Source organism: Gopherus flavomarginatus, chromosome 4 (assembly GCF_025201925.1).
Source record: "Gopherus flavomarginatus isolate rGopFla2 chromosome 4, rGopFla2.mat.asm, whole genome shotgun sequence".
In the NCBI taxonomy this organism is placed as follows: domain Eukaryota; kingdom Metazoa; phylum Chordata; order Testudines; family Testudinidae; genus Gopherus; species Gopherus flavomarginatus.
Window position 1 is genome coordinate 5,294,207 of NC_066620.1, and position 25,648 is coordinate 5,319,854.

The window sequence follows — 25,648 nt, forward strand, 5'->3', positions numbered from 1 at the left end:
GTCAGTCAGTCTGTGGGAGTGAATAACTCAGTATATTTATTTCCCCCATCTTTTCAAACATTTATTTTCTAGTATATGAGCCCTATTCAGATAAAATGCATACAGCATCATGGGAAAGCTATCTGCTCTCTCCTGGAGAGAAGGATGGGTTTCTTAGGGCCAGACAGACTTTTTAAAAACAAGAAGTCCTAGGCTGACTGTCCAAAAGCCATGGGAGATCCCATCCCTGTATTAGAGCATCAGGATACATACTGAACATATTCTCTACTCATCCATCACCATTTTCATGAGCTTCGTGATCTAAAGGACAGTCATGCTCCATTTCTTTCCCAGAATTTTCTATGTCCTGAGGGGTATCTCCTATTTCTATTCCTCAAACGTATTTTAAGAAATTCAATATTTTCAGAACATTCCTTTGGGGTACAGGTAAGAAACCTAGACTGACTCTCAACAAATTACAGCTCCCTCCTATCTCTTGGGGAATTTTGTTTTCCCAACTTGGAAAACTATATCTCCTTTTAGTTAAGCCAGACATCTTTGTGGCTGTTAGATTTGACCACACAGACCCCACCTTGGGTTCAGATTGAATGAGAATTAATACACACTCTCCCAATTAACGTCATTGTGGAGTCAAATTATTATAGATTTGATGGCTCCAGAGAGCCTACAATCATGGCTGTGAGGCAAGCTTGGTCAAACCTAACTAGAAAATTCTGATTCTATCTCTACAGAGGAGGAGCAATCCTAGCCTTAAAATCAGTGGAAAAACCTTCATGTGGAAGGACTGGATGACAGAACCCAGAATTTTTATTATTTTGGAGGAAACTTTCTAGATTTATTCAGCCATGGTAACCATTTACTATTTTTGGCCCAAAAATCTCTGCCAAAGATTGATCATTTGAGTTGCTTGGAATAGAGATTTGGATACGCAATTATCTCTGTCCATTGGAATACAATTGTATCTAATGTCAAAAAAGCAACTATAGACCTGAGTTTACAGTTTATTGACCAAAAGACACTTTTTTGAATATATTGGTCCCCACATAGGCTAATGGTAATGGGCCTCATAAATGTTGACCACTGCTGGAAATGTAACTCCCTTGGTTCTACATTAGCGCATATATTGTGGGAGGCCCCGTATCAAGAATTGCTGGTCTGAGGTCAGGCAAAGGACCAATTTCATATTTGATACTAAGTTGGAATCCTCCCTGTCATGGTATAATTCCCCACTCTGAACCTTAGTGTCCACAAGATGGGGTACCAGCATGAATTCCTCTGAGCTCAATTACCAGCTTAGTACTTGTAGCGCTGCCACCAACCAGGAATTCCAGTGCCTGGTGCACTCTGGTCCCCCCAAAACCTTGCCCGGGGACCCCCGAGACCCAGTCCCTCTGGATCTTAACATAAGGAAAGTAAACCCTTTCCCCCACCGTTGCCTCTCCCAGGCTTCCCCTCCCTGGGTTACCCTGGAAGATCACTGTGATTCAAACTCCTTAAATCTTAAAACAGAGAGGACAATGCACCTTCCCCCCTCCTTCTCTCTTCCCCTCCCAGATTCTCCCTGAGAGAGACAGTAATCCTCGTACAGAGAGAAATCAGCCTCTCTCTCCCTCTTCCCTCCTTTCTCCCCACCAATTCCCTGGTGAATCCAGACCCCGTCCCCTGGGGTCTCACCAGAATAAAAAAACAATTAGGTTCTTAAACAAGAAAAGCTTTTAATTAAAGAAAGAAAAAACAGTAAAAATTATCTTTGTAAATGTAAAATGTAATAGGTACAGGGTCTTTCAGCTGTAGACACTGGGAACACTCTCCCAGCCTAAGTATACAGGTACAAATTAAAATCTTTTCAGCAAAATACCAATTTGAACTCCTTTCAGCCAAATACACATTTGCAAACAAAGAAAACAACCATAAGCCTAACTTGCTTTATCTACCTCGTACTCACTATTCTGGATCTATAAGAACCTGTATCGGGGAGATCGGAGAGAAACCTGGTTGCACATCTGATCCCTCTGAGCCCCCAGAGTGAACAACAACCAAAACTAACAGCACAGCACAAAAACTTCCCTCCCTCAAGATTTGAAAGTATCCTGTCCTCTGATTGGTCCTCTGGTCAGGTGACAGCCAGGCTCACTGAACTTGTCAACCCTTTACAGTCAAAGAGATATAAAGTACTTCTGTGCTATTAACTTTTCTTATCTGTTTATGACACGCCCCCTTAAGTTTTATTCTGCTGGAAGTAGGAAAAAGAAAAGTTTTGTGAATACTACAAGGCTGTTCTTCCTGCAGCTGTCACTGATGCTTTGACTCCTCCACTCCCAGCTCTGTGTTTCTCTTATCACAGCATGCTCATTCCCACTTGTGACTATGCAAGTTGTAGAAGAGGCAGTCATCTCTGTTTCATCAAAATAAAATTCTATCCTCACCATTAATATATTTCCTGGGTGGCTGTGGTTTTTCAGATTTTTTAATTTCAGTTATTTAAAAGTCAAGTACAAGAAGCTATCAGCAGGGACTGGCACTGTCTTGTGCGAAGTCCCAGTTAGAGCAGCATGGCTCAGTCCAGGACCTGGGCAACAATGGCTTAAACCCCATCAACAAGAAAAAAAGGGAGAGTCAACAAACATAACAGAACTGAGCCAAAAAGCCTTTGGCCCTCAGCACTTCCATCTCTGGTTACCTCCCTTGTACTCCAGAAGGTTATAAATCTCTCAGTCTGATGGAGCTGCTACTCCCTTGAAGTCTCAAGGTATTCTACCTTTTCCTTTCCTCTTCCTCCCTCTTGAGCTTGCCCTCATTAGCTAAAGCAGCTAGGGTGCATCTCTCCATAACTAACATTTCTCACAACTGAGCCGGGGCAGGGCTGGTCTTGCAGTCTGTGTTTTGTGGGGGATTTATAGACCCCGTCACACCAGCACACACCTTTTAGTTTCTAGTACTAGCAGTATATAATGTAGAAAGAATATTCTCTTGTTGATGTCCATGGGTTAATTATATTTACTTTAATGGAACTCATTCACACGCATCATGGAAAGAATTTGAATTCTGGAAAGCTGAATGTTGGGTCTATTTGCTCAGGGACAGTTTCTGTTTGTTTTTATGGGACATGTAAAATATCAACCTTTTTTTAAGTGCCATAAAAGGCTACACTTTCTGCCCAGGGTGGTAAACTTCCATGACAACTGTCTGAAGCTTCCTCATACGAATTAGATCACCAAGGTTTCGCAGAAAGAAAGTCTAACAAAGTCATACACAAAGTTTCAGTAATAATACAGAGTAAGGAGAATATGATTACACTTCATTAGACACTTAAGGCATTTTTCATCAACTGTTTTTACTACTGTAACAAAGACATTTAATAAGCTCTTATATTATATTGAACATGTGAATATTAAATTCTTTTAAAAACTGACAAACTTTACCATGATATTTCAAAAGCATTTAGTCATCTCTACATTGTCCTAATGAAAATAAAATAATGCATAACTAGTATTTTAATAGGCTTACATGTATGTATCAGATCTGCTGTACTCAAACAGTTTTCTTTCCAATTCCAGCCTCTTTGTTTCACTAAAGAAAAAAGAAAGGGAATACAGAATGATCAAGCCCTTGTTCAAATGTACATCTTAAGCTGCCAAAGAGTAAAGAAAACAGTATAAATTCTTTGGGGCAGGGACCAGCATTTTTATTACATGTTTATACAGTGCCTAGTACAGAGGCCCATGATGCAGCTGGACCTTAAATTGTCAGCAAAACAGCTTTCCCTTGAGAATAAAGAGTGAACCCTGAGCAATGCTCTCCAGGCACATTAACAGTTAAATAAATAAGCTTCTTTGTTTCCAGCTCATAGCAGTGGAAAATTTACTCACATTATGTTTACTTCTTCATAAGAAACAAATTAACCAATTATAGGGCACTCTTGGGCCTACCAGCTACATTACCCTCCTGAAGTCAGAACCCCACAGGAGGGCTTCCAAAACTGGTGACTGGACAAAAACATTAAGCAAATAAACTTTTTTTAACAGTAATAAATTTGCAAAGTTGTAACTAGTAAGTCAACGCAGTTACATTTTTGCTGGTGGATGAAAAGGTTTCTCCAGATTTGGGCATGAATTTGTTATAATCAAACAAAAGTATGCAATTAAAGTAGTTGTTGGAGAAGGTGAACACCAATCCACCTGATAATGCTGTAAATATGCTATTTTTGAAACAACTATACATAATTTAAGAATCCAAAAATACGTCAGAAAATTCAAACACGTTAAGATTCATAATCTCTAAAATATTCAAACAAGAACAAAATTCACAAATTACAAAGATATTACTAAAAGGAAAAGTCTTTGGCGATCTTAAGTATGATGTCACTGATGTATCAAAGTAAGTGTGATTATGAAGAACCACTGGTGAGAGCAGAAGCCTGCAGAACTATAGGAAGTGGCTGACAAGCATGACATGAAGGCCTTCTGCGAAGGACTCTTGAGCTACGTACAGCCCAAAATTCAGTGGTACAGGCCCTGTCCTCACAGCAGATGGTAACAGGCTGCTCACAGAAAAAAAGTGCTATTCTCTTTCGCTGGGCAGAGCACTTTGATAGTTTCCTGAACTGTCACTCCATTACATCAGATTAAGCTGCTGACTCACTCCCACAGGATCCGTCCTGGAACCCTTCTTTAGAGAAGATTACTAAGGCCATCCATCAAGCAGCAATAAACAGGCAAGTCTGCAGGCCCTGATGGCATTCCACCTGAAGTGCACAAATGCGGACATGCCCACATGGTCAGAAAACTCACCAGCCTTTTTAAGGCTATCTGGGGACAGAGTACCATGCCCCAGGAGTGTAAGGACGCATGCACAGTCCAGCTATACAAAAGGAAGGGAAGTAGATCTAACTGTGACCACCACTACAGAATCTCACTGTTATCTATAGCAGGGAAGATCCTTGCATGGGCTGTGCTCAACGGGCTCATGTCTCACATAGTGGACTTGGTGTATCCAGAGTCGCAGTGCAGTTTTTGTGCTGGCCACGGCACAATGGACAAGTTGTTTGCAGCCCAACAAATACAAGAGAAGGCTCATGAACAGAACAAGGGCCTGTACATAGTATTTGTTGACCGACCAAGGCCTTTGATATGGTGAATCGTGGGAGAGCTCCTTCATAAATACGGCTGCCCGAAGATGATTGTTGTCATCCACTCATTTCATGATGGCATGATGGCCAGGGTGATGGAGTGTGGTGATTCATCAGAAGCCTTTCCTGCCACCAACAGCACCAAACCAGGATGCGTAAGGGCTCCAGTCTTCTTTGCTATTGTCTTTTTGGCCATGCTCTTGTTCGCAATCCATGACTTTGACAGAGGCGTTCACTTCTGGTTTAAATTGGAGGGAGATCTATTCAATCTACATTGACACAGGACTCACACTAAGGTAATTGAACAGCTAGTTAAAGAGCTCGTTTGCTGACAACTGTGCTCTCCTTGCACACACACTCGAGGACATTCAGTTTATTGTGCACCTCTTTGCCTATGCCTCAAAATGCTTCAGCTTCACAATTAGCCTGAAAAAGACAGAGGTCACGTACCAGCTAGCACCAGACCACCAGCATCACAAGTACCATGATCCCATCGTCACAACTAACAACACACCCCCCAACTTGGTCAGGCAGTTCTGCTCCCTGGATAGCGTACTTTCCAGCAACCATGATGGATGATGAGATCATTCAGTGCCTGGCAAAGGCCAGCTTGGCATTTGAGAGGCTTACCCACAAGCACTAGGGGGAGTGCGAAGTCTACCTCAGAACCAAGATAAAAATCTACCATGCTGTTCTACTCACCTCGCTCCTCTATGGCTGTGAAACATGGATGCTCTATCAACATCACAGCTTTCAGTCCCACTGCCAAAGATCCATCTGCAATAGCACGTGGCAGGACAGGATCTACAATACTGAAAGTCCTTGAGAGATGCCAAATCCATTGCACTAAAAGCCTGGTCATCAGGACTCATCTTTGTATACATCGTCCACATGGAGGTTTCCCATACACCGAAAGTAGGGCTCTAAAGTCAACTGAGCATGGGAACCTCCTCTACATGTCGACCGAGCCTTTGATATAAAGGCACCTTGAAGGCCATCCTGAAAGCATGCAAGATAGACATTACAGCCTGAAAGCTTGTTGCACTGGACAGACCCAGATAAAGAGATTTGTGCCATGAGGGCATGTCCACTTTTGAGGAGTGGCATGAGCGGTCTCTGAAGGAGAAGAGAGCTCACCATAAGGACATAACCTCAAACCCTCCCCCAAACAACGAGTACACTTGCAAGACAGGCAACTGCATTTGCAAATCCAGGGAAGAAGCCATAAAAACAAATAAACCCAGAACTCAAGTCAAAACGACCTAAACACTCATCCATCAAAGCGACAGGAGAATCCAACAAACACTACCAACAACTAATATACCAAAATAAGTGTGATTCAAATACAGAACACCGCAATACCTCTGTGCAACAACTGGGCTTCGAGGAAAATAAACAAATACTTCAAATGATATGAAAGACAAACTCTGTAGCTGGTTTATGGACAACCTTAAATCAAGAAAAAATAGCGTAACAGGAAAAAAAAAGAGGTCAAAAGGTGAAGATGATGACCTGATCGCACAGCTAAGACTTGTGCTTGGAGGGACTGGGTTCATTCCAGGAGCAACCTCGCCATCAGACGCAAGATTCCCCCCCACACCAGGATACACCGACTCAAAGCAGTTCCTGACCCTGCCATAATAGATGCAAAACCTGCAAATATATCTCTATAGCTATAAGGATCAATATCCCCCACAACACACCTTTCAAAATCCATGGTTTCAACACATGCCTATCATAACATGTGGTGTACATCCTCCAGCGCAAATGCTTCAATAACAACTATGTGGGTGAAACTAGACAACCACTATGCTTCCGAAGGAACTCTCTCAGAAAAATAATAAAAGAGAAAAACGCCATGTCACCCGTGGGTGAACACTGTTCAGAAAACAATCACTCCATATCTGATCTATCAGGCCACCATCCTCAAAGGAAATCTGCACAAGCCCTTCAAAAGACAAGCCTGGGAGCTTAAATTCAAAATTTCGCTAGATACTTAGCTCCGGTTTACACTACAGAATTACTTTGGTATAACTACGTCACTCAGAGGTGTGAATAATCCACACTCCCAAAGAATGTAATTATACCAACTTAAGCACTGGAATAGACAGTTATGTTGGTGGAAGAGCTTTTCCAGCCGACACAGGTACTACCTCTGGCAGAGGTGGACTAACTAAGCCAAAGGGAGAAGCTCCCTCCCACCAACTTAGAGCATCTTCATTAAAGCACTACAGCTGCACCGATGCAGTAGTTCAAGTGTAGGCCTGCCCTAAAAATCATGGTGTCAACGACACTGGATTTATCACTCATTATAGCAATCTGTAACCCACTAACCCTCCTTTGCCATAGAACTGCAGTGGTGTTAGCTGTCCACTTCACCTGGAAAGATCTCTTGCGACATGAATTAACTCCTTATGCTTAACAACTTGTTTCACCTTGTATTTAGCTGTATCACTGAGTACCTTTCCCAGCCCTGAAAAAAAGAGCTCTGTGTAATCACAAAAGCTTGTCTCTTTCACCAACACAAGTTGGCCCAACAAAACATATTACCTCACCCACCTGGTCTCTCTAATATCCTGGGACCAACTTGGCTACAACTACACTGCATGAGTAAAAAATCTAATATAGTGGATGTAGAGGTTTGCAGTGGATTTATATGACTAATCCTGCATCTAGCAAATAAAGTACTCCAAATTATCTTAGGCAACCTCAAAATCTTTTCTGGCTTTGAACATCAAGTCTACAAATTGTTGCAAATAATTACACTCCTGATTTCTGCTGTCATGTTCAGGATTGACAATTTCAGCCTTGGGCTGTCTCAATACATCAGAGATGTTTGCTGTACAAGCTTGGTGAATAGCAACATTTCTCAGGTTTCCACACTGATCTTAGTAAACCAAGAAGACTGGAGTCCATATTAATGTAACCTTGTTCTTGTCCTTCTGGGTCTTCTTGTACACCAAGCATAGGAGATGGCTGCAGGAACAAGGAACCACAAGTAAACCACAGGAACAAGGCATCCATTTTAAAAGTTTGCCTCCACCAATGTCTGAAGATGACTGTGGTCTTAAGGTTTGATCCACGTATGTACTTAGGTTCCCTAAACCGCAGATTTAGGTGCCTAAGTCTCAGTCTTCACTGAGATTCACAAAATTCTTACTGGACCCTGCAGGCACTTAAACTCACTCAGCACCTAAGTTTCTGTCTCTGAGCATGCATGCTGCTGCCTCCTGCTAGGAGCATGGATGCCTATCTCCAGCCTAAGCCCCAGACCAAATCACAAAGCAGGAGAAGATAAGTGAATAACAGCGTTCAACTAACTAAGCCACATGCAGGGCCCAATCCAGTAGGCATGTTTAGAGGCTGCTTAGCGGATCAGGTCCCATTCACAATCCAGAGGAAGAGGAGCATACATTATAATATTTAGTCCAGTAGTCAGAGCACTCATCTGGGATGTGGAAGATCCAGGTTTGACTCCCACCCTCTCAACCAGAGGAGGAAGAAGGGAGATCACTGTACAAATCCTATGTCTCAGGTGCACATTCTAACCACTGAGCTATTGGAACATGTGAACATGATTCTGTAGGCCAGTTGATAGGGCACCCACCTGAGAGGTGTGAAACCCCAAGTCCAGTCCCTCTCCTCCAATCACTCTTTCATTATTCAACCACAGTACAACAGATTCAAGAGAAGAGATGGACAGAGCCCCACATCCAAATATCTCATAGCTTGGTGGTTAGAACACTCATCACAGAAGGGACTAACCCCTATTCAAATCCTTTCTCCTCCTGTGGCAGAGAGGGGGAAATTGAACCTGGGTCTCTCACATCCCAGGCAAATGTTCTAACCATAAGGCTCAAAGCTATACAGTCCAAACCTCCTACTCCAGCTGCTTTGTGTGAACATAAGAATGGCCACACTGGGTCACACCAATGGCCTACTTAGTCCAATATCCTGTCTTTTGACAGTGGCCAGTGCCAGATGCTTCAGAGGGAAGGAACAGAACAGGGAAATTATTAAATAATCCATCCCCTGTCATCCAATCCCAGTTTTTGGCAGTCAGAGATTATGGGACACTCAGAGCATGGGGTTGCATCCCTGTGCATCTTGGCTAATAGCCACTGATGGACCCATCCTCCATTAATTTATCTAATTCTTTTTTTAACCCAGTTATTCTTTTGGCCTTCATGACATCCTCTGCCAACAAGCTCCACAGGTTGAGTGTGCATTGTATGAACATTGTATCCTGCTGTCTGGAGTGCCACAACAGTCAGAGTACCAACCTCAGCACAGACTGTTAATAAGCAAGGCACAAGTCCCAAACTGGTTATGATTTCTATAGATTTCATCAACTAATCACCAAGTGTAAACTCCTCAGGCACTACAACAGCCTTAACAAGGAGTCATAGATAGTCTCCTTAGGCACGCCAATCTACCTTGCCACCCAGAGAAGCCTGCTTTTGTGACCGATGATCCCTTACACTAAAAATCACAAAAATATTCAGGTTACTCTCAAAGGACCAGTCACTTATCCCAGGTCAATTGCACCTCAAATCCCACACCAAAAACACTTGTAGCCAATATTATAAGAAACTCTTTCAAGATTTATTAACTAAGGAAAAGAAATAGGACAGTTATTTAGGTTAAAGCAGGTAAACATACATCAACAAATGAGTTACAAGCTTACATTTCGAAAGGTGGTAGAAGCTGCTGTAATATGCAAGATCTATATGCCCTTTAGGGCTAACCCAGGCTAAACACCTGGGGATCCCTTGCTTATGCTTAGAAATATTGTCCTCTCAAAGTCCAAATAGCATAGAGATATAATTTCTTCTTGTTAGGGATTTGTATTCTCTTCCTCCCACAGTTCAAGCTGATGGGATGAATTCATGCACACTTCTCCTCTTCATGGGTGGAGGATGAATGCAATTAAAGTCTTTGCCCTTTGATGTTCCACAATGGTTCATTTGGTTTCAATGGGTCTTCTTGATGGGGAGGGACCAAGCCCCTTCCATAGGAACCCAGCATTTTACATTAATTAATGCCTCTTTCCTGTTTGATGACTTACACAAATACAAAAGGTTACAATGCAAACACTTACTACCACCTTATAACAAGGGGTGCCAATGTTATAAATGAGATTATTACATGCAACATCCTACAAGTGATTCATTAAGTCTAACCACCAAACACACACAAACCCCCATATTAACAATACCAACATACAGGTGAGCCAGACTGGCTTCCAGCTACACATTTCTCAGTGTTCAGTTGAGACCTAGGACCTTGTGTGATGATGGCAGGCCAGGTGCCAGCACATGCCACGTACTTCCTTTTGTTTGTTTTAAACCTGCAGCCTATTAACTTCCTTGGGTGACCCCTGATTCTTGTTATATGAAGGGGTAATTAACACTTTCTTATTCACTTTCTTCATATTATTTTATAGACCTCTATCTAATCCCCCCCCACCTTAGTCCTCACTCTTCTAAAATGAGCAGTCCCCATCTTTTCAGTCCCTCCTCTGACTGAAGTGGTTCCATACCCCTAATCATTTCTGCTGCCCTCTCTATACTTTTTCCAATTCTAACGTATCTGTTTGAGACAGGACAACTAGAACCGCATTCAGTATTCAAGGTGTGGCCAGTCAATGGATTTCTGTAGGGGCATTATGATATTTTCTGCCTTATCTCTCCCCTTCCTAACAGCTGCTAACATTGTTAGCTTTTTTGAGTGCCACAGCACATTGATTGGCTCCTGACTCTGTCACAAACATCTGATCTCAGCCTGATAGTTTAAGCTACAATACCATTTCCCACTCTCTGATACAATAGATAAAATGTCAACAGGAAATATATTGCTTAGTTTGGTTTCTGAGGATGTTCATTTTCCTTGGTCCCACTTGGGCTTCTCACCATCCCTATAACTGGCCTGTATGTCAGGTGTTTGATTTAACAAGTGTTTTACTGAAAGTGGGATCTTCTTGGAGTTCTATCAAACAAAAATGCTTAAAGTGTTAGGGATCAGATAGTCAACGTCTGGACTATCATCATCTGGTTAGTGTCAAAGCCTAGAGTAGCCTGAAATGTAACTTTGCCTAATAAACTATGATTCCCTATATATCAGTTGGAGATAGCAGCTTTAGCCCTTGCCTAGTTTTTTTTTTCAAATGCAGGTGGTATCAAACCACTTACTATGTCTTTTTCTAAGCCACAGCATACTGAGGACACCTTTATTGTCACATAAAAGACCAAGTCAGCCAGCCTGAGGCTTCCCTTTGGCTCACACAGTTTTGCAGTATTAGCACCGGCTATTCACAATAATATAAAACATTGTGTTTAATAGGCAAGACTAGCACTCCCGAGCATTCTACCAGTGAGTCCAGGGGGACCGTTCGCAGGCCACACAGAATCTTCAGGTTCTAGAGAGGAAGGATGATCAAGTGGTTAGGGTGTGAATCTGAGACTTAGAAGACCCAGATTCAACTCCCTGTTCTGCCACAAACTTCCTGTGCGACCATGGGCAAATCACTTAAGTTCACGGCAAGCCAGGGTGTAAATCTACCCCACCCTAGCCTGCCACACAGTACGTGTCCATGTGGATGCTGCTGTCGCACACTAAAAAGTTCCCGGATGCACTTTGACCTACCCGATTTTGAAACGGGAGTAAATCAAAGAACACTAGGGAGCTTTGTGTGTGCAGCAACAGGGTCCACATGGATACAGTGTGTGGCAGGCTAGTGCGTGGTAGATTTACACCCCCGCTTGCCGCAAACTACGTTTATGAATAGACAGGCTCTTAAACTCTCTGCCTCAAGTCCCCATCCATAGAACAGAGATAATAGTACTTCCCCTATCTCAGGGTACATCTACACTACGGGATTATTCCGATTTTACATAAACCGGTTTTATAAAACAGATTGTATAAAGTCGAGTGCACGCGGCCACACTAAGCACATTAATTCTGCGGTGTGCGTCCATGGTCCGAGGCTAGTGTCGATTTCTGGAGTGTTGCACTGTGCGTAGCTATTCCATAGCTATCCCATAGTTCCCGCAGTCTCCCTCACCCCTTAGAATTCTGGGTTGAGAGCCCAGTGGCTGATGGGGCAAAAATCATTGTCGCGGGTGGTTCTGGGTAAATGTCGTCAGTCATTCCTTCCTCCGGGAAAGCAACGGCAGACAATCATTTCCCTGGATTGCCCTGGCAGACGCCATAGCACGGCAACCAGGGAGCCCGTTCAGCCTTTTTTTTTTTTTTTTTTTTTTACAGTCACCGTATGTGTACTGGATGCCGCGGACAGAGGCGATACTCCAGCGCTACACAGCAGCATTCATTTGCTTTTGCATGATAGCAGAGATGGTTACCAGTTGTTCTGTACTGTCTGCTGCCAGTGTAATTTGGCAATGAGATGACGGTTATCTGTCCTTCTGTGCTGTCTGCTGCTATCATGGGTGCCCCTGGCTGAGATCGGCCGGGGGCGCAAAAGCAAAACTGGGAATGACTCCCTGAGTCAATCCCTCCTTTATGGTTTCTAAAAATAGAGTCAGTCCTGCCTAGAATATGGGGCAAATGTACTAGAGAAGCAGTGTATCAGAGAGTACAGCTGCTCTGTGTCAGATCCCGCAGAAATGATGAGCTACATGCCATTCATGGGGGGGTGCCCCTGCAACAACGCCAACCGTTGCTTCCCTTCTCCTCCAACTTTCCTGGGCTACCGTGGCAGTGTCCCCCCCATTTGTGTCATGAAGTAATAAAGAATGCAGGAATAAGAAACACTCAGTTTTTAGTGACATAAAATGAGGGGGAGGCAGCCTCCCCGTGCTGTAATAGTCCAGGCAGGACATTAAGCAGTGTGGGGGAGAGGAGCCCAGCATCCCACTGCTATGACAGTCCAGGCAGTACAGAATCTTTTCTTTTCACATGAAAGGGAGGAGCTGATTGAAGCTCAGCCCCCAGTTGCTATGATGAAGATGGTTACCAGCCGTTCTGTACCATCTACTGGGAATGACCAGGAGTCATTCCTATTTTCACCCAGGCACCCCTGGCCAGCCTCACCTAAAGCCAGCCAGGAGCACTCACAGATTGATAAGAAGGACGGTTACCAGTCCTACTGCACCGTCTTCCACCAGGGAGGGGAGAGGAGCGGATACTTCTCTTCACTGCTGCAGCATTGCGTCTACCAGCAGCATTCAGTAGACATAGGGTTACATTGAAAGAAGTCAAGAAATGATTTCTTTCCCTTTTCTTTCATGTGGGGAGGGGGAGTAAATTGATGAGCTATTCCCTGAACCACGCCGGACAATGTGTTTGAACCTACAGGCATTGGGAGCTCAGCCAAGAATGCAAATACTTTTCGGAGACTGCTGGGGACTGTGGGATAGCTGGAGTCCTCAGTACCCCCTCCCTCCCTCCCTCCCTCCATGAGCGAGTCTCTGGCTTCCCATTATGCTTGTCACGCAGCACTGCGTAGCCTGTAGATTTTTTTTTCAAACACTTTGGCATTTCGTCTTCTGTAACGGAGCTTTGATAGAACAGATTTGTCTCCCCATGCAGCGATCAGATCCAGTATCTCCCGTACGGTCCATGCTGGCGCTCTTTTTGGATTTGGGACTGCATTGGCATCTGTGCTGATCAGAGCTCCACAGAGCTGGGCAAACTGGAAATGAAAATCAAAATTTCGCGGGGCTTTTCCTGTTTACCTGGCCACTGCATCCGAGTTGAAATTGCTGTCCAGAGCGGTCACAGTGGTGCACTGTGGGATACTGCCCGGAGGCCAATACCGTCGATTTGCGGCCACACTAACCCTAATCCGATATGGTAATACCGATTTTAGCGCTACTCCTCTCGTCGGGGAGGAGTACAGAAACCAATTTAAAGTGCCCTTTATATCGATATAAAGGGCCTCGTAGTGTGGACGGGTACAGCGTTAAATCGGTTTAATGCTGCTAAAATCGGTTTAAACGCGTAGTGTAGACCAGGCCTCATACAGTGTTGTAAGAACAAGTACCTAGAAGATCTTGAGGTGCTTGCATACAACAGCAACGAGTGCCATAGAAGTATGATAGATCGATTTGTTTTACGGTTGCCTATTCTGCCATCCTGATATTAACTAATCAGTGTTTCACAACCAAAGTAGCATCCAAACTTACTAGTTTAGGGCTGCTTGGGGGAGCCAGTTCAGGGAGCATTAAAGTGGAGGACACAAGGCTGCACTGACCTCCAACTGAAAAACTAATATCTTCTGATGCCTCAAAATTGCAATCTTCTCATACTGTTCTAAAATAAGGCAAAGAACCTTATATTAGGCAAGAAATTGGATTAAATTTCAAGATGAAAAGAATGATTTCTTCAGAAGTATGAAAGTTAACACTCTCAGAGAGAGCAGTTTAGACTTGAGAGAGGCAATGAATTGCTGGGACAGTATGACTGTTCTACTTCTCAATTCCAGAAAAGTTGTTATTGTCAAAATCTCCTTTAGCAAACTGTCCTTCTGCCTGCATGAGTGAACTGGGACAGCTATAGCAAAGCCTGTGCTACAATGGTGCATGAAAATATCTGTTAAAATGGAAAGATAATTAGTAGGTCTATAGTTTTGAAATCCTGTTGTAGAGGGCAATTAAATATTTTCCCATATGCTAAGTACAGCACTTAGCTATATAAGTTATTTACTTGATTTTTCACACCTCTCATATAAGAAGATTCTGATTCTCACCCAACAGTCATGCAAAATTATTTAAATGTTGAGTAATCACAACCTGCTCAGATCTGTACATAACATGGAAGACAGTCCATCCTCCAATGATCTCACTGTCTTAGACACCAAGGGCTTGAATCTCCACCGCCTTGCACCTAGTGTAGCAAGTAACATCTGTGCACAGTGACTTACACAAATGGTAACATTTTATATCAAGTTATCATAAGTTGATATTACTATACAAGGTGCAGCAGGGTCTAGGACAATGAGGACCAGACAATATAGTCCAAAATATAATCTCATACATTCAACAATAATATACACTCTTGTACACAGGGGGAGAAGGGGAGGGAGGGCAGGAATCTTCATGCAATTGGTGGATTTTTATTGTATGTTCAAGTCTTAGTGGCTTATTCTTAAAATGTCTCACTAGAAGAGTGTGATTTCAGGAGGGATTTAAAGGAGGAGAAGGGAAGTCACTTGGAACTCCTTTCTTCTTCAGCAAAAATAAGATGGGAGGACAGAAATATAACCAAGCTGCAGACCCCTTTCATGCACATATCTTCTTAATATTGTCCCAATATTATGTTTGAACATAACCAACCACTTAAGGGAAGAATGTAAACAACTACAGGATGATGCAACGCTGTCAGGCGATTTAGATGCAATGTTAACATTCTTTGAACTCATAGATACAGGGTAAAATTTTCAAAAGCACCTGTTGGGACTTAGGTTCTTAAATCACTGAGGTGCTTTTGAGACTTTTAGCCTTAATCTAGTGAGAAAAATCCTCAGATTCTAAACATTTTTTTAAAGCGCCACTTAATCACTACAAAATTTTGAAATGGCCAGTGTTCACATAGGACCCACCTAAAGGCAATGTAACAGAAGCCTTTGCAGCACTGGCGTTAATATCATTGATAATACTAGTGCAAACACAAAAGTAAACAAACATGCTAATTTAATTTCCTTTAGCCATGGGGAGAAAGGGAGGGAAAGAGTATGTGCCAACTGGAGAAGGTCGCCTGGATATTACTCTTTTTAGACATCTTGTTAAAGCAAAACTAGATAGAGCTGTTCAGACATATTCTGAGTCTGGCCAAGATATACTTGGCACAGGACCTGGAGTGGAGACAGAAGTGACATTATGCCACCTTTCTGTTCCTGATCCTGGGGAGGGGGTCACTTAAAGTTGCTTTAAATTACAGCAGCTGGTGACAGCATCTTAAAGGTGGGTGGTTTCAATGGCACAGGATCGCCAGCATAACATTTTCCAGCGACATTCTCTGTAGCAGGCATGGGGTCAAGGAGAGAATGTAAGAAGCAGATGGCACAAAGCCAGCTCTCCCAGCTTTATGCCACCCGGGGTTTCCCCTATGCAAGACGAATCACCACCTGGCTTTGAGCCAGCTTTCCATCCTTCTTTTCCCTTACAGAGCGATGCTAAGAGGAAGGCACTTGGCCAAGTACTTGGTCCATGGCTTTTAATCTTTACATCAATATTGTACTAGAAACAATAGATGTGAAAAATGTAAAGATGTTAACAGTATTTTTTTAAGGCTATGATATTCTAGCTACAAGTAAATACTGTCACTTAGGTATCAGGGGGTAGCCGTATTAGTCTGGATCTGTAAAAAGCAACAAAGAGTCCTGTGGCACCTTACAGACTCACAGATGTATTGGAGCATGAGCTTTCGTGGGTTGCGTCTGATGAAGTGGGTATTCACCCAGGAAAGCTTATGCTCCAATACGTCTGTCAGTCTATAAGGTGTCACAAGACTCTTTGTTGCTTTTTACTGTCACTTAGGTTTTGCATTACCACCAAGATCTTGGACAGGTGGATTTTTTAAATCCAGAAACACTTTCTAATTGAAGCAAATTATATCCAGTCTCACTATCCTGCTTTCATGAACATCTACACCAGGAGTCTAAAACATGTAGCCTGCTGAGTTATTTGCTGCGGCCTGCCAAGTTCCCTGTCCCCCCAGAGTTATTTCCTGTGGCTGCCAAGCTCCCTCCGCCCCCACCCAGCACGCCACATCCCCGCTCCTCTGTCTACCTCCAGGTGCTTCCTGCTGCCAAACAGATGTTTGGCGGCACTTAGTGCTTTCCAGGAGGAAATCAGAGAGTGGGGAGCCACGCTCTGGGGAAGAGGTGGAGAAGAGGCAGGGCAGGGATGGGATTTGGGGAAGGGGTGGGAAGAGGTGGGGCCTCATGGAAGGGGTGGAGTGGGGGTGGGACTGGGGGTAGGGGGGGCTTTTGTATCTTTATATGAAAAGGTGTCAGTGGTATGGTCCTCGAGCCAATGTACTAGTCCTCATGTGGCCCTTGTGGCGATTTGAGTTTGAGATCCCTGATCTACACTGTGCTTAAAAAATCTACTCAACTAGACAGACTTAAAAGGTTCTTCTAAACTATTCATATATGGAGATATACCTATCTCACAGAACTGGAAGAGACCCTGAAAGGTCCTTGAGTCCAGCCCCCTGCCTCCACTAGTAGGACCAACTACTGAATCCCTACATGGCTCCCTCAAGGACTGAACTCACAACCCTGGGTTAAGTAGGCCAATGCTCAAACCACTGAGCTATCCCTTCCCTCCAGAGTCAGATTTTTAAAGGCTCCCCTTCCAGGCTTTGTAACCTGATGCATGGGGACACAGCACCACTCAGGATTGGCCCAGCATCCCTCTGTCATGCCGGATGGCAGCTGGCCAAATTTGAATGAGGTATTCAGGTGAGTAAAAATGCGGATAGGTGCTTTTGACAATCCCAGTAAACACTTCTTTGAAACCTCCATCTTGCAGTGTCCAGTTATGCCCACTGGACGCTGCAAGCTTATATGAGTTAATTTAACAAAGAAATCGATATGTACCAGGCTTGTTATCCCAAGGGGATTCTCTGACACACTTCAAACCGAACACACTGCTTCAGGTAGAACAAATAGGTTTATTAACTATAAAGATAGATTTAAGTGATTACAAGTTAAAGCACAACAAGTCTGATCTGGTCAAATGAAATAAAAGCAAAATGCATTCAAAGCTGATCTTAATACTTTCAACAAACTTAGATGCTTGTTACCACAGGCTCTCCCCTTTGATCAGCACTTCAGTCGCTTGGTGTGGTGTCTGTAGATGTAGGTGGGAGAGAGAGGAGGAGCATGGCAAACATCTCTCCCTTTTATCATGTTCTTTCTTCCCTCTTGGCTTTGCCCCCCCCCCGAGTCAGGTGAGCATTACCTCATCACAGTCCTAAACTGACCAAAGGAAGGGGGGTGCCACACTCGAGAGTGCAAAAGCATCCTTTGTTCCTGTGAGGCTGGGATGGGTTTATCCCATACTTGCCTTGATGAGGTGTGAACTGCCCCTCTGCTCTTAGAGTTTTTACCTGGGCTTATTTTAAGCCATGAAGATACATTTTCAGACACAATTATATATATGAAATTACAACCTATAACTGTAACATTACTGTAACAACAACAATTACTATAACATCACTATAACAACAATGCTCAGTGCATCATGAGCCTTCTGAAGACACCCTACATGACAAATTTTGCATTGGATACCACACAATAATTTTACAAGGATGAATAGGGGGGTGTTGGGTGTTCCCCCGAGGTACAGAGCGTCACAGTGGGTCACAAAAAGACAAAAATGCAGTTAGTGGATTGCCTTAGTAAGAAGTTTGGGAACTTCTGGCATAGACAGCAACAATAAAAACTTCCCAACAGTGCTCCACCAATGTGACTCTGTGCTCTCAAGGGACCTTTTTTGTTCAGACTGTGATCTCTCTTTTAAAAATTGCCAAAACCACCTGCTAATTAATGTCAATTGTAGTGGTGTTTTCTGCAATGCACACACTTATCCAGTAGGTAACAGACTATCAATTCATTTCACACAGCTTGAGGTATTACTAAAGGCCAAACTTTTTTTAAAAATGACTAGTTATTTGGGGTGCCTCAACCAGAAATACCTTAAAGAATCCTGATTTTCAGCACCTCCTGAAAATCATGCCCCTTTAAAGTGTCTCATGCTGTGACCCAAAAACAGAGGGCACCTAAAATCCCTAGTATTTTTTTTTAAATTTAGGCTGTGATTATAATTTGTTACAGAAACATGCATATATGTGGCCCTTTAAACATGTGTGTCCTCAAAGTGTTGGTTTCTATTTTTGTTTGTTTGTTTAAAAGCGGTGTACCATTTTGAAAATAGGGCCAAGTCAAAGTACCACTTCACTTGAAAAGCTCAGAATATCAGCAACAGATCAGCAGTTGTTATAGATATTATTCACAATACCAGCCTCCACATCACAAAAGTGGGGTGTTAAAGAAGCTAAATAATTAGGAAGTTTAACAATCTGTATACATACTTCACACTCAACAGCAAAAATATAACTGCCAAAATGAAATGATAAAACAAAAGGAAGTGGCAGAAGTATCATCCTTTGAGACATTTAAAGCGACTTAGGCCAAAACGTAGTTGTGTTTAAAACTTTGTTTTTTAAACAGACCTAATAATAGAAGTGGTTTAATGACTTTTCCCCCCAAATTTTTCAAATGAGGTCTTTTTAAGTATGCATTTCAATGTTCTCCTGTTGCATGTGCAACAAACACAGTGGCACTATGCTAGGTTACCAAATGCAGGAACATTACTTAGTGCAGTAGCCATCAGACTTTTGTGTAGGCTAACTCAGAGTAGGGTGACCAGATGTCCCAATTTCACAGGGACAGTCCCGATTTTTGGGTCTTTTTCTTATATAGGCTCCTATTACCCCCCACCCCCGTCCCGATTTTTCACACTTGCTGTCTGGTCACCCTAACTCAGAGATCTCTTCTTAGGCCCTAGCTCGGAAACTTGCTTGGGTCTATGCAGTATCCAGCTAACTTCTGTCAGGCTCTACACTACCAAAGGAGTCCACTCACGCAGAACAAGCTGCCAGGGCCAAAGACACCACCCACCTGAACTCTCAGTCCCAATTCTGCACTTTCCACCAAATAACCAGTTCTTGGTTACATCAAGACATAACATTGGGACAGTATTAAGGCAACATGAACATTAAGAGGTTTTACAACAGCAGCTTGGTTATGATCGATTTAGTCTCTAGGTTGCTTATTTCCTTTCCCTGGACTTCCTATTTATTAGGGCCAGCACTGAGGTGAGGGGGTGGAGTAGTGTAGGAGGAGGGAAGTCAGATGGATAGGAGGAGCTAGAGGTCTACAAGAGTGCGTGAGACAAATACAGGCTGAAGGTGGGGAGGCTAACAGGGTGCACGGGGAAGGACGAACAGAGAGGGAGTTGGGCGGGGGGGGTCAAACAGAACAGCAAAAACGTGCAATTGATGGTGACAGAGGAACAGGCAGAAAGGGGGCCTGGGGAAGGAAGGACAGACAACAGGGGCACAGGAAGATGGGGCAGGCAGAGAGGGGGGCTGGGGAAGGACAGACAGACGGACAGCGGTGACACAGGAAGACAGGCAGGCGGAGAGGGGGCTGGGGAAGAAGAGATGGACAGCGTGGGCACAGAAAGATGGGGCAGGCGGAGAGGGGGCTGGGGAAGGACGGACGGACGGACAGCGGGGGCCCAGGAAGACGGGGCTGGGGACAGACGGACGGACAGCGGAGGCCCGGGAAGACGGGGCTGGGGAAGGACGGACGGACGGACGGACGGCGGGGGCCCGGGAAAGGACGGACGGACGGACGGACGGCGGGGGCCCGGGAAAGGACGGACGGACGGACGGACGGCGGGGGCCCGGGAAAGGACGGACGGACGGACGGACGGACGGCGGGGGCCCGGGAAGACGGGGCTGGGGACGGACGGACGGACGGACGGCGGGGGCCCGGGAAGACGGGGCTGGGGACGGACGGACGGACGGACGGACGGCGGGGGCCCGGGAAGACGGGGCTGGGGACGGACGGACGGACGGACGGCGGGGGCCCGGGAAAGGACGGACGGACGGACGGACGGACGGACGGACGGCGGGGGCCCGGGAAAGGACGGACGGACGGACGGCGGGGGCCCGGGGAAGGACGGACGGACGGACGGCGGGGGCCCGGGGAAGACGGGCGCGCTGAGCAGACGGGGAGCGCACGGCCGGACAGACCCGGGGGGACGCACGGGGGCACACAGGGAAGCTCACAGGGGACCGACGGACAAGGGGACTACGGGGCAGGGACGGGCCCCAGCGCCTGGCGGGCGGGCTCGGCTCCCGCCGGGCCCGGGCGGCGCTAAGCGAACGGCGGGGCCCGGAGGAGGCGGCGCCGACCCCGGCTCCTCACCTGTCCCGGAGCCGCAGCTGGAGGCTGCCCAGGATCGCGCCGGAGCCGCCGGGCTGAGGGCGCCGAGACCCCCCCGCGGCGCCGGGCCCGGGCGCTCCGCACATGCCGCCCTGTTTACACCGGTGTCCTAAGCGACGGCTCCCAGCATGCATCGCGGCCGAGCGGACCCCGGAAGAGCTGGGCGGGCGGAGGAGCCTCGCTCTCAGTCCCGACCGCGGCCCAGGCCCCGCCCCCGGTGGCGTTCTCCCTCCCTCCCCTAGTGGACCGCACAGCGGGAAGGGCAGCCCAGGCCCCGCCCCTCGCGTGTCCATAAGCCCCGCCCCCCACGTCCCTTGCGCTGGCCGGCGGGGGAGGCAGTCCCCCCCCCTCCAAAGGCCACTCTCAGACCTTAGTCACGTGGCTCCTGCCCTCTGTGGCCTCTGGCTGCTGGCAGCTGCCCCCAGGGCTGCAAGAAAGGATGGTTGTGCCCCCAGGCCCCCCAGCATTGTTGCCCCTCACTGTGTCCTTATGGCTCTTCCGTGTACAGCTGCCCCAAGGGCCTGTTTCGGGGCATTAATCTGCCATAGGATTAGGTCCCAGAATCTGTTTCCCTCTAAAAAAAATTATGATTTTAAACCTCTTGGTGGTGGCGGAGTAGGGTGACCAGATCTCCTGATTTTATAGAGACGGTCCCTGATATTTGGGGATTTTTCTTATATAGACTCCTATTACTCTCTGTCCTATTGGGGAGTTAAGCTTGAAAACATGAGCTGAGTGTTACTGAGGTAGTAACGTTTGCCTGAGTCTGCAGACAGCTTGGTAGCAGGGCACCAGTATTTGGAGGGGCAGCATTTTGCCATCCTCGGGGGCAATTCTGCGGCGGGTCCTTCACTCGCTCCGGGATCTGCCGCTGAAGTGCCCCAAAGACCGGGAGTGCGGAAGGACCCCCCCCCCCCCGCTGCAGAATTGCCGCCAATGACCGGGGGCACGGAAGGACCCCCGCCTAGGGCGCCAAAAACCCTGGCGCCGCTCCTGTAGCAGAGCTCCCTGGAAGTGGCTTGCCTCAGTAACCCCACTCCGTGCCTTGTGGACTATGGTTCTTTGCTCACAGATTTTGGCTTGTGTTTTATTTCATGCTGCCGTATAAACCAGTCATTTTGCTGCAGCCATTCATTCAACGTTTTGCCTTTAGTGCCTGCCTGCAGCTGCCTCTTGCTCCCCACAACTGCGAATTGGTTGGATTGGATTACAATGCATGTGCTCTGTACCGTTCTATGAAACATACTGAATTTCCCTGACATTCCAGAGATGCTGTTTGGGATGTCCCCATGCCACAGAGCGGGATTATGTGTTTTCCTTTAACCTTTCCCATTTTTTCCTTATTTTTTTAATTGATTGCTGTTTAATAAATTGTATTTGCTTTGAACTGTATGAAATGATCAGTGAGTCAGGGAAGCATCCAGTGCAGAGAGAGCAGCCTGGAGTGAGGACACCTTAGCCCCTGCCCTAAGTGACCACGTCCATGACAAGATTGGGGGTTGAACCCCCCCCAGGAATCCTGGGCCCATTGTTGTTGGGGTTATGAGGATTCAGCCACACAGGAGAGTGGAAGGGGAGCCCTCGAGGTCAGGCAGGCCTCTGGGTAAAGGGAGTGGGAGTGAGGATTCAGATCCTTTCGCTAGCCCATTTCAAAGGGGTAGTGTGTAAGCCAGGAAAGTTTCCCCACAACAGGGGCATCATTCCCCTGCTTACATTGGCATTGTTGGCAGAATGGAGGCGGTGGTCAACAGCTCACTAATAGAGCTGACTGGGAGAGGCCTAATCCTGCTACTCATAGGAGTAATCTTTAAATACAGCAGTAATTCTGCTGAAGTCACTAGGCCTCTCCCTGAGAGGAAAGGTCTGAAAGATCCAGCTTCAAATCAACTACACCTCTACCTCAATATAACACTGTCCTTGGGAGCCAAAAAATCATACCGTGTTATAGGTGAAACTGTGTTACACTGAACTTGCTTTGATCCACCGGAGTGCGCAGCCTCCCCCCCCCGGAGCGCTGCTTTACTGCGTTATATCCAAATTCGTGTTATATCGGGTGACGTTACATCAGGGTAGAGGTATATTAGAGGAGGTTCTCCCTTACAGTTAAGGATCTGGACTGGGACTCACAAGAAGTGGGTTCACTATTCCTGGCTTCTTGTGTACCCACGGGCAAGTTTCTTATTCTTTTGGTGACTCATTTCCCCATTTGTAAAATGGGGTAAATACTTTCCCAAGATGTTGTGAGAATAATTCCATAAGTAGTCAGGGGGATGCTCAAATACTATGGTAAAAAAAAGTCCAACCTCTAAACCAGTGGTATTCAAACCTATAACAAAAGAAATCCTTCATTGAGTGGAGGTGCAAACAGCTCCAAAAGATTTAAATGTATTTGGAACAGAAAAGTACACATTGATAATAAAATGATTAATGGCATTAGTCACAATCACCCTCCATTAGAATAACTTTCCTAAAGCTAACACACTAAAGCATCAGTATTTACCTGTATTTGTTGATTACCCGTGCAACACAGATAGTGTGTGTGTGCGTATTTTGCTTCACATTTCCTTGACCCTGCCCCTTCCCCCAGGGCAATAACCACATGGCAGTCAGGGCATCACTCAAACTTGTGAAGAGAGCCACATTCCAGGCTCTAAAGAACCACATGACCCAAAAGCTGCAGATTGAGTAGCCCAGTTCTAACAGTAACCGACCTCTTCTGCAGTTCAGGAGACTTCTGTCAGTTTTTAGTGTTCTGCAGCACTACTCCTAGTGAATCTCAACACTTCTCAGTTTCAAATTTGGATAACAAACTTTAAATTTAAAGTAAAAGGCATTACTGGATAGCTACAGTAGTACTTAACAGCCCCTAAATTAACTTCCTTCACTTGAATAATCATAGCTGCTGCCTGGCTTAGCCCTTACACATCCACTACAAATAAATGGCTCTCATAAAGATATGGGAGGTTTTAGCTCATGGAAATGCTTACACACAATGAGACACATATGTAAAGGATTTGCAGATTTAGGAGACTTTTATTATTGAATCCACACAAAGTGTGATTAAAAGAAAAACTCTGCTGCTCTATTTTCTTTCTATTGAAAGCACATAAATGCTATTCAGGCTTCTGTTGCAGGATGATTTCATACTTACTGACAACTAGAAAGGCAGTTTTGCAACTGACCCCTACCTCTAACATATTCTGAACAAAACCCTGGACCTGAACATGCCTGAAATTTGAGAAGTTTGAAATCTGGATCTGGATCCAGACTTTATAAAAGTCAGGTCTATCAATGCCTGATGTTTCCTCCAACATCTACAGGGAAAATAACTGAACCATTTTCAGAATATATCAGACTGCTTAAAATAATGAAATAAGTGCTATAATATCTGCTCTGCTCCTGCACCATGGAAGTCTATGGGAACTTTGTCATTGACTTCAGTGGGACCAGAATCATAGCCCCCCTCTTCCCCATCAGTGTTCCAACACACAATTTTCCTCACAAGGCTTGCTATATGTTATGTTTTTTTCTTAAAGCACCAGCAGCTGGAGTCAAATGATTTTGTGACAATCTCGGCTTTCTTTTTATTTTATTTTTTTAAGTAAATGTCTAGCTCGCCTGCTTGTGCAGAAAAAGTTGAAAATGCGATTCTAGCTCGAGTACCCTAAAGGTCAAAATGTATTATTTTTAAATCTCGTAATTTTTAAGCCAATCTCATTGTTTTGGGAGGCCTGACTCACAAGTTTTGAATGCTTGAGTTTGGCCACACTACACACTGTGCAGGCTACACTGAAAAGTTCTGCAGCTCCTAACCATAAAAACACTTCCCATAAAAACACTTCTGCGCTGGGAGGAGTAACAGACTGCAGCCGAGACAACCCTCATCAGTTTCACTCTGATCTGCTGAATCATCGGGGGGAGGTAAATTAAAAATAAACAGCGGTGCTGCAGCAGCTCCATAATTCAGCTTGCGTTGAGTAATACTAAATAAGATCTCTTTTCCATTCCTGGCTGCTAACACCAAAATCTGAATAAATACTATCCCACTTTTGATACTGTATAAAGAAAACATTAAAGAAAGAGTGTTATTCCAAAATGGCCTCAATGAGACACTGTCTGCAGGTTGAGCACACCATGATGGGGCACTCACCTCTTGAGTGCCACCTAGCAGCTGGCTGTGAAACCGCAGTCCTTTTCTCACAGCAGGTGCCCTCCTGCAGGTTGCCAGCCAACTTTGGTAGGTCTTCAGTGACTTGGCCCTCTGGCCAAGTCAAAGTCCAAATGAACCCCTTCAGGGGTTTTAAGGAGTCCAGCAAATATAAGTCTCCTTGCCTTTGGTAGTCTTCAGCGCTGCTCTGGACTTTTTAAATCCATCCCTTTGTTTGGGCTCCCAAAAAAGTCCCCCTTTTGGGGTTTATGGCACTTTTCCTGTGGCCAGTAGGGGAACCCAGACCTGCCCACTACTCCAGGTTCCAACCCAGGGACCCTATTCACAGCAACCTTACTCCTTACTCCAACCTGTCACTGCTATTTCA

At 45.2% G+C, this 25,648-nt stretch overlaps 2 protein-coding genes across 5 annotated transcripts in view; both read right to left on the reverse strand.

The window, feature by feature from the left end:
- The window catches only part of KIZ (kizuna centrosomal protein), a 97,867-nt gene extending 76,581 nt beyond the window's left edge, over nt 1-21,286 (reverse strand). For 2 of the 3 annotated variants that reach the window (XR_007774108.1, XM_050951296.1), the window contains exons 1-2: nt 21,096-21,286; nt 3,508-3,570 (exon numbers count right to left, since the gene is read on the reverse strand). Coding sequence is in view for 2 of the 3 variants with exons in the window: in XM_050951296.1 (XP_050807253.1) it covers nt 3,508-3,570; nt 21,096-21,247 (215 nt within the window). In the remaining variant the exon portion in view is untranslated. The remainder of the gene's footprint in view (nt 1-3,507; nt 3,571-21,095) is intronic. The other variant, XM_050951295.1, reaches the window with a different exon arrangement.
- XRN2 (5'-3' exoribonuclease 2) overlaps nt 1-25,648 on the reverse strand; it is a 496,353-nt gene that overhangs the window by 188,462 nt on the left and 282,243 nt on the right. The window lies entirely within an intron of this gene.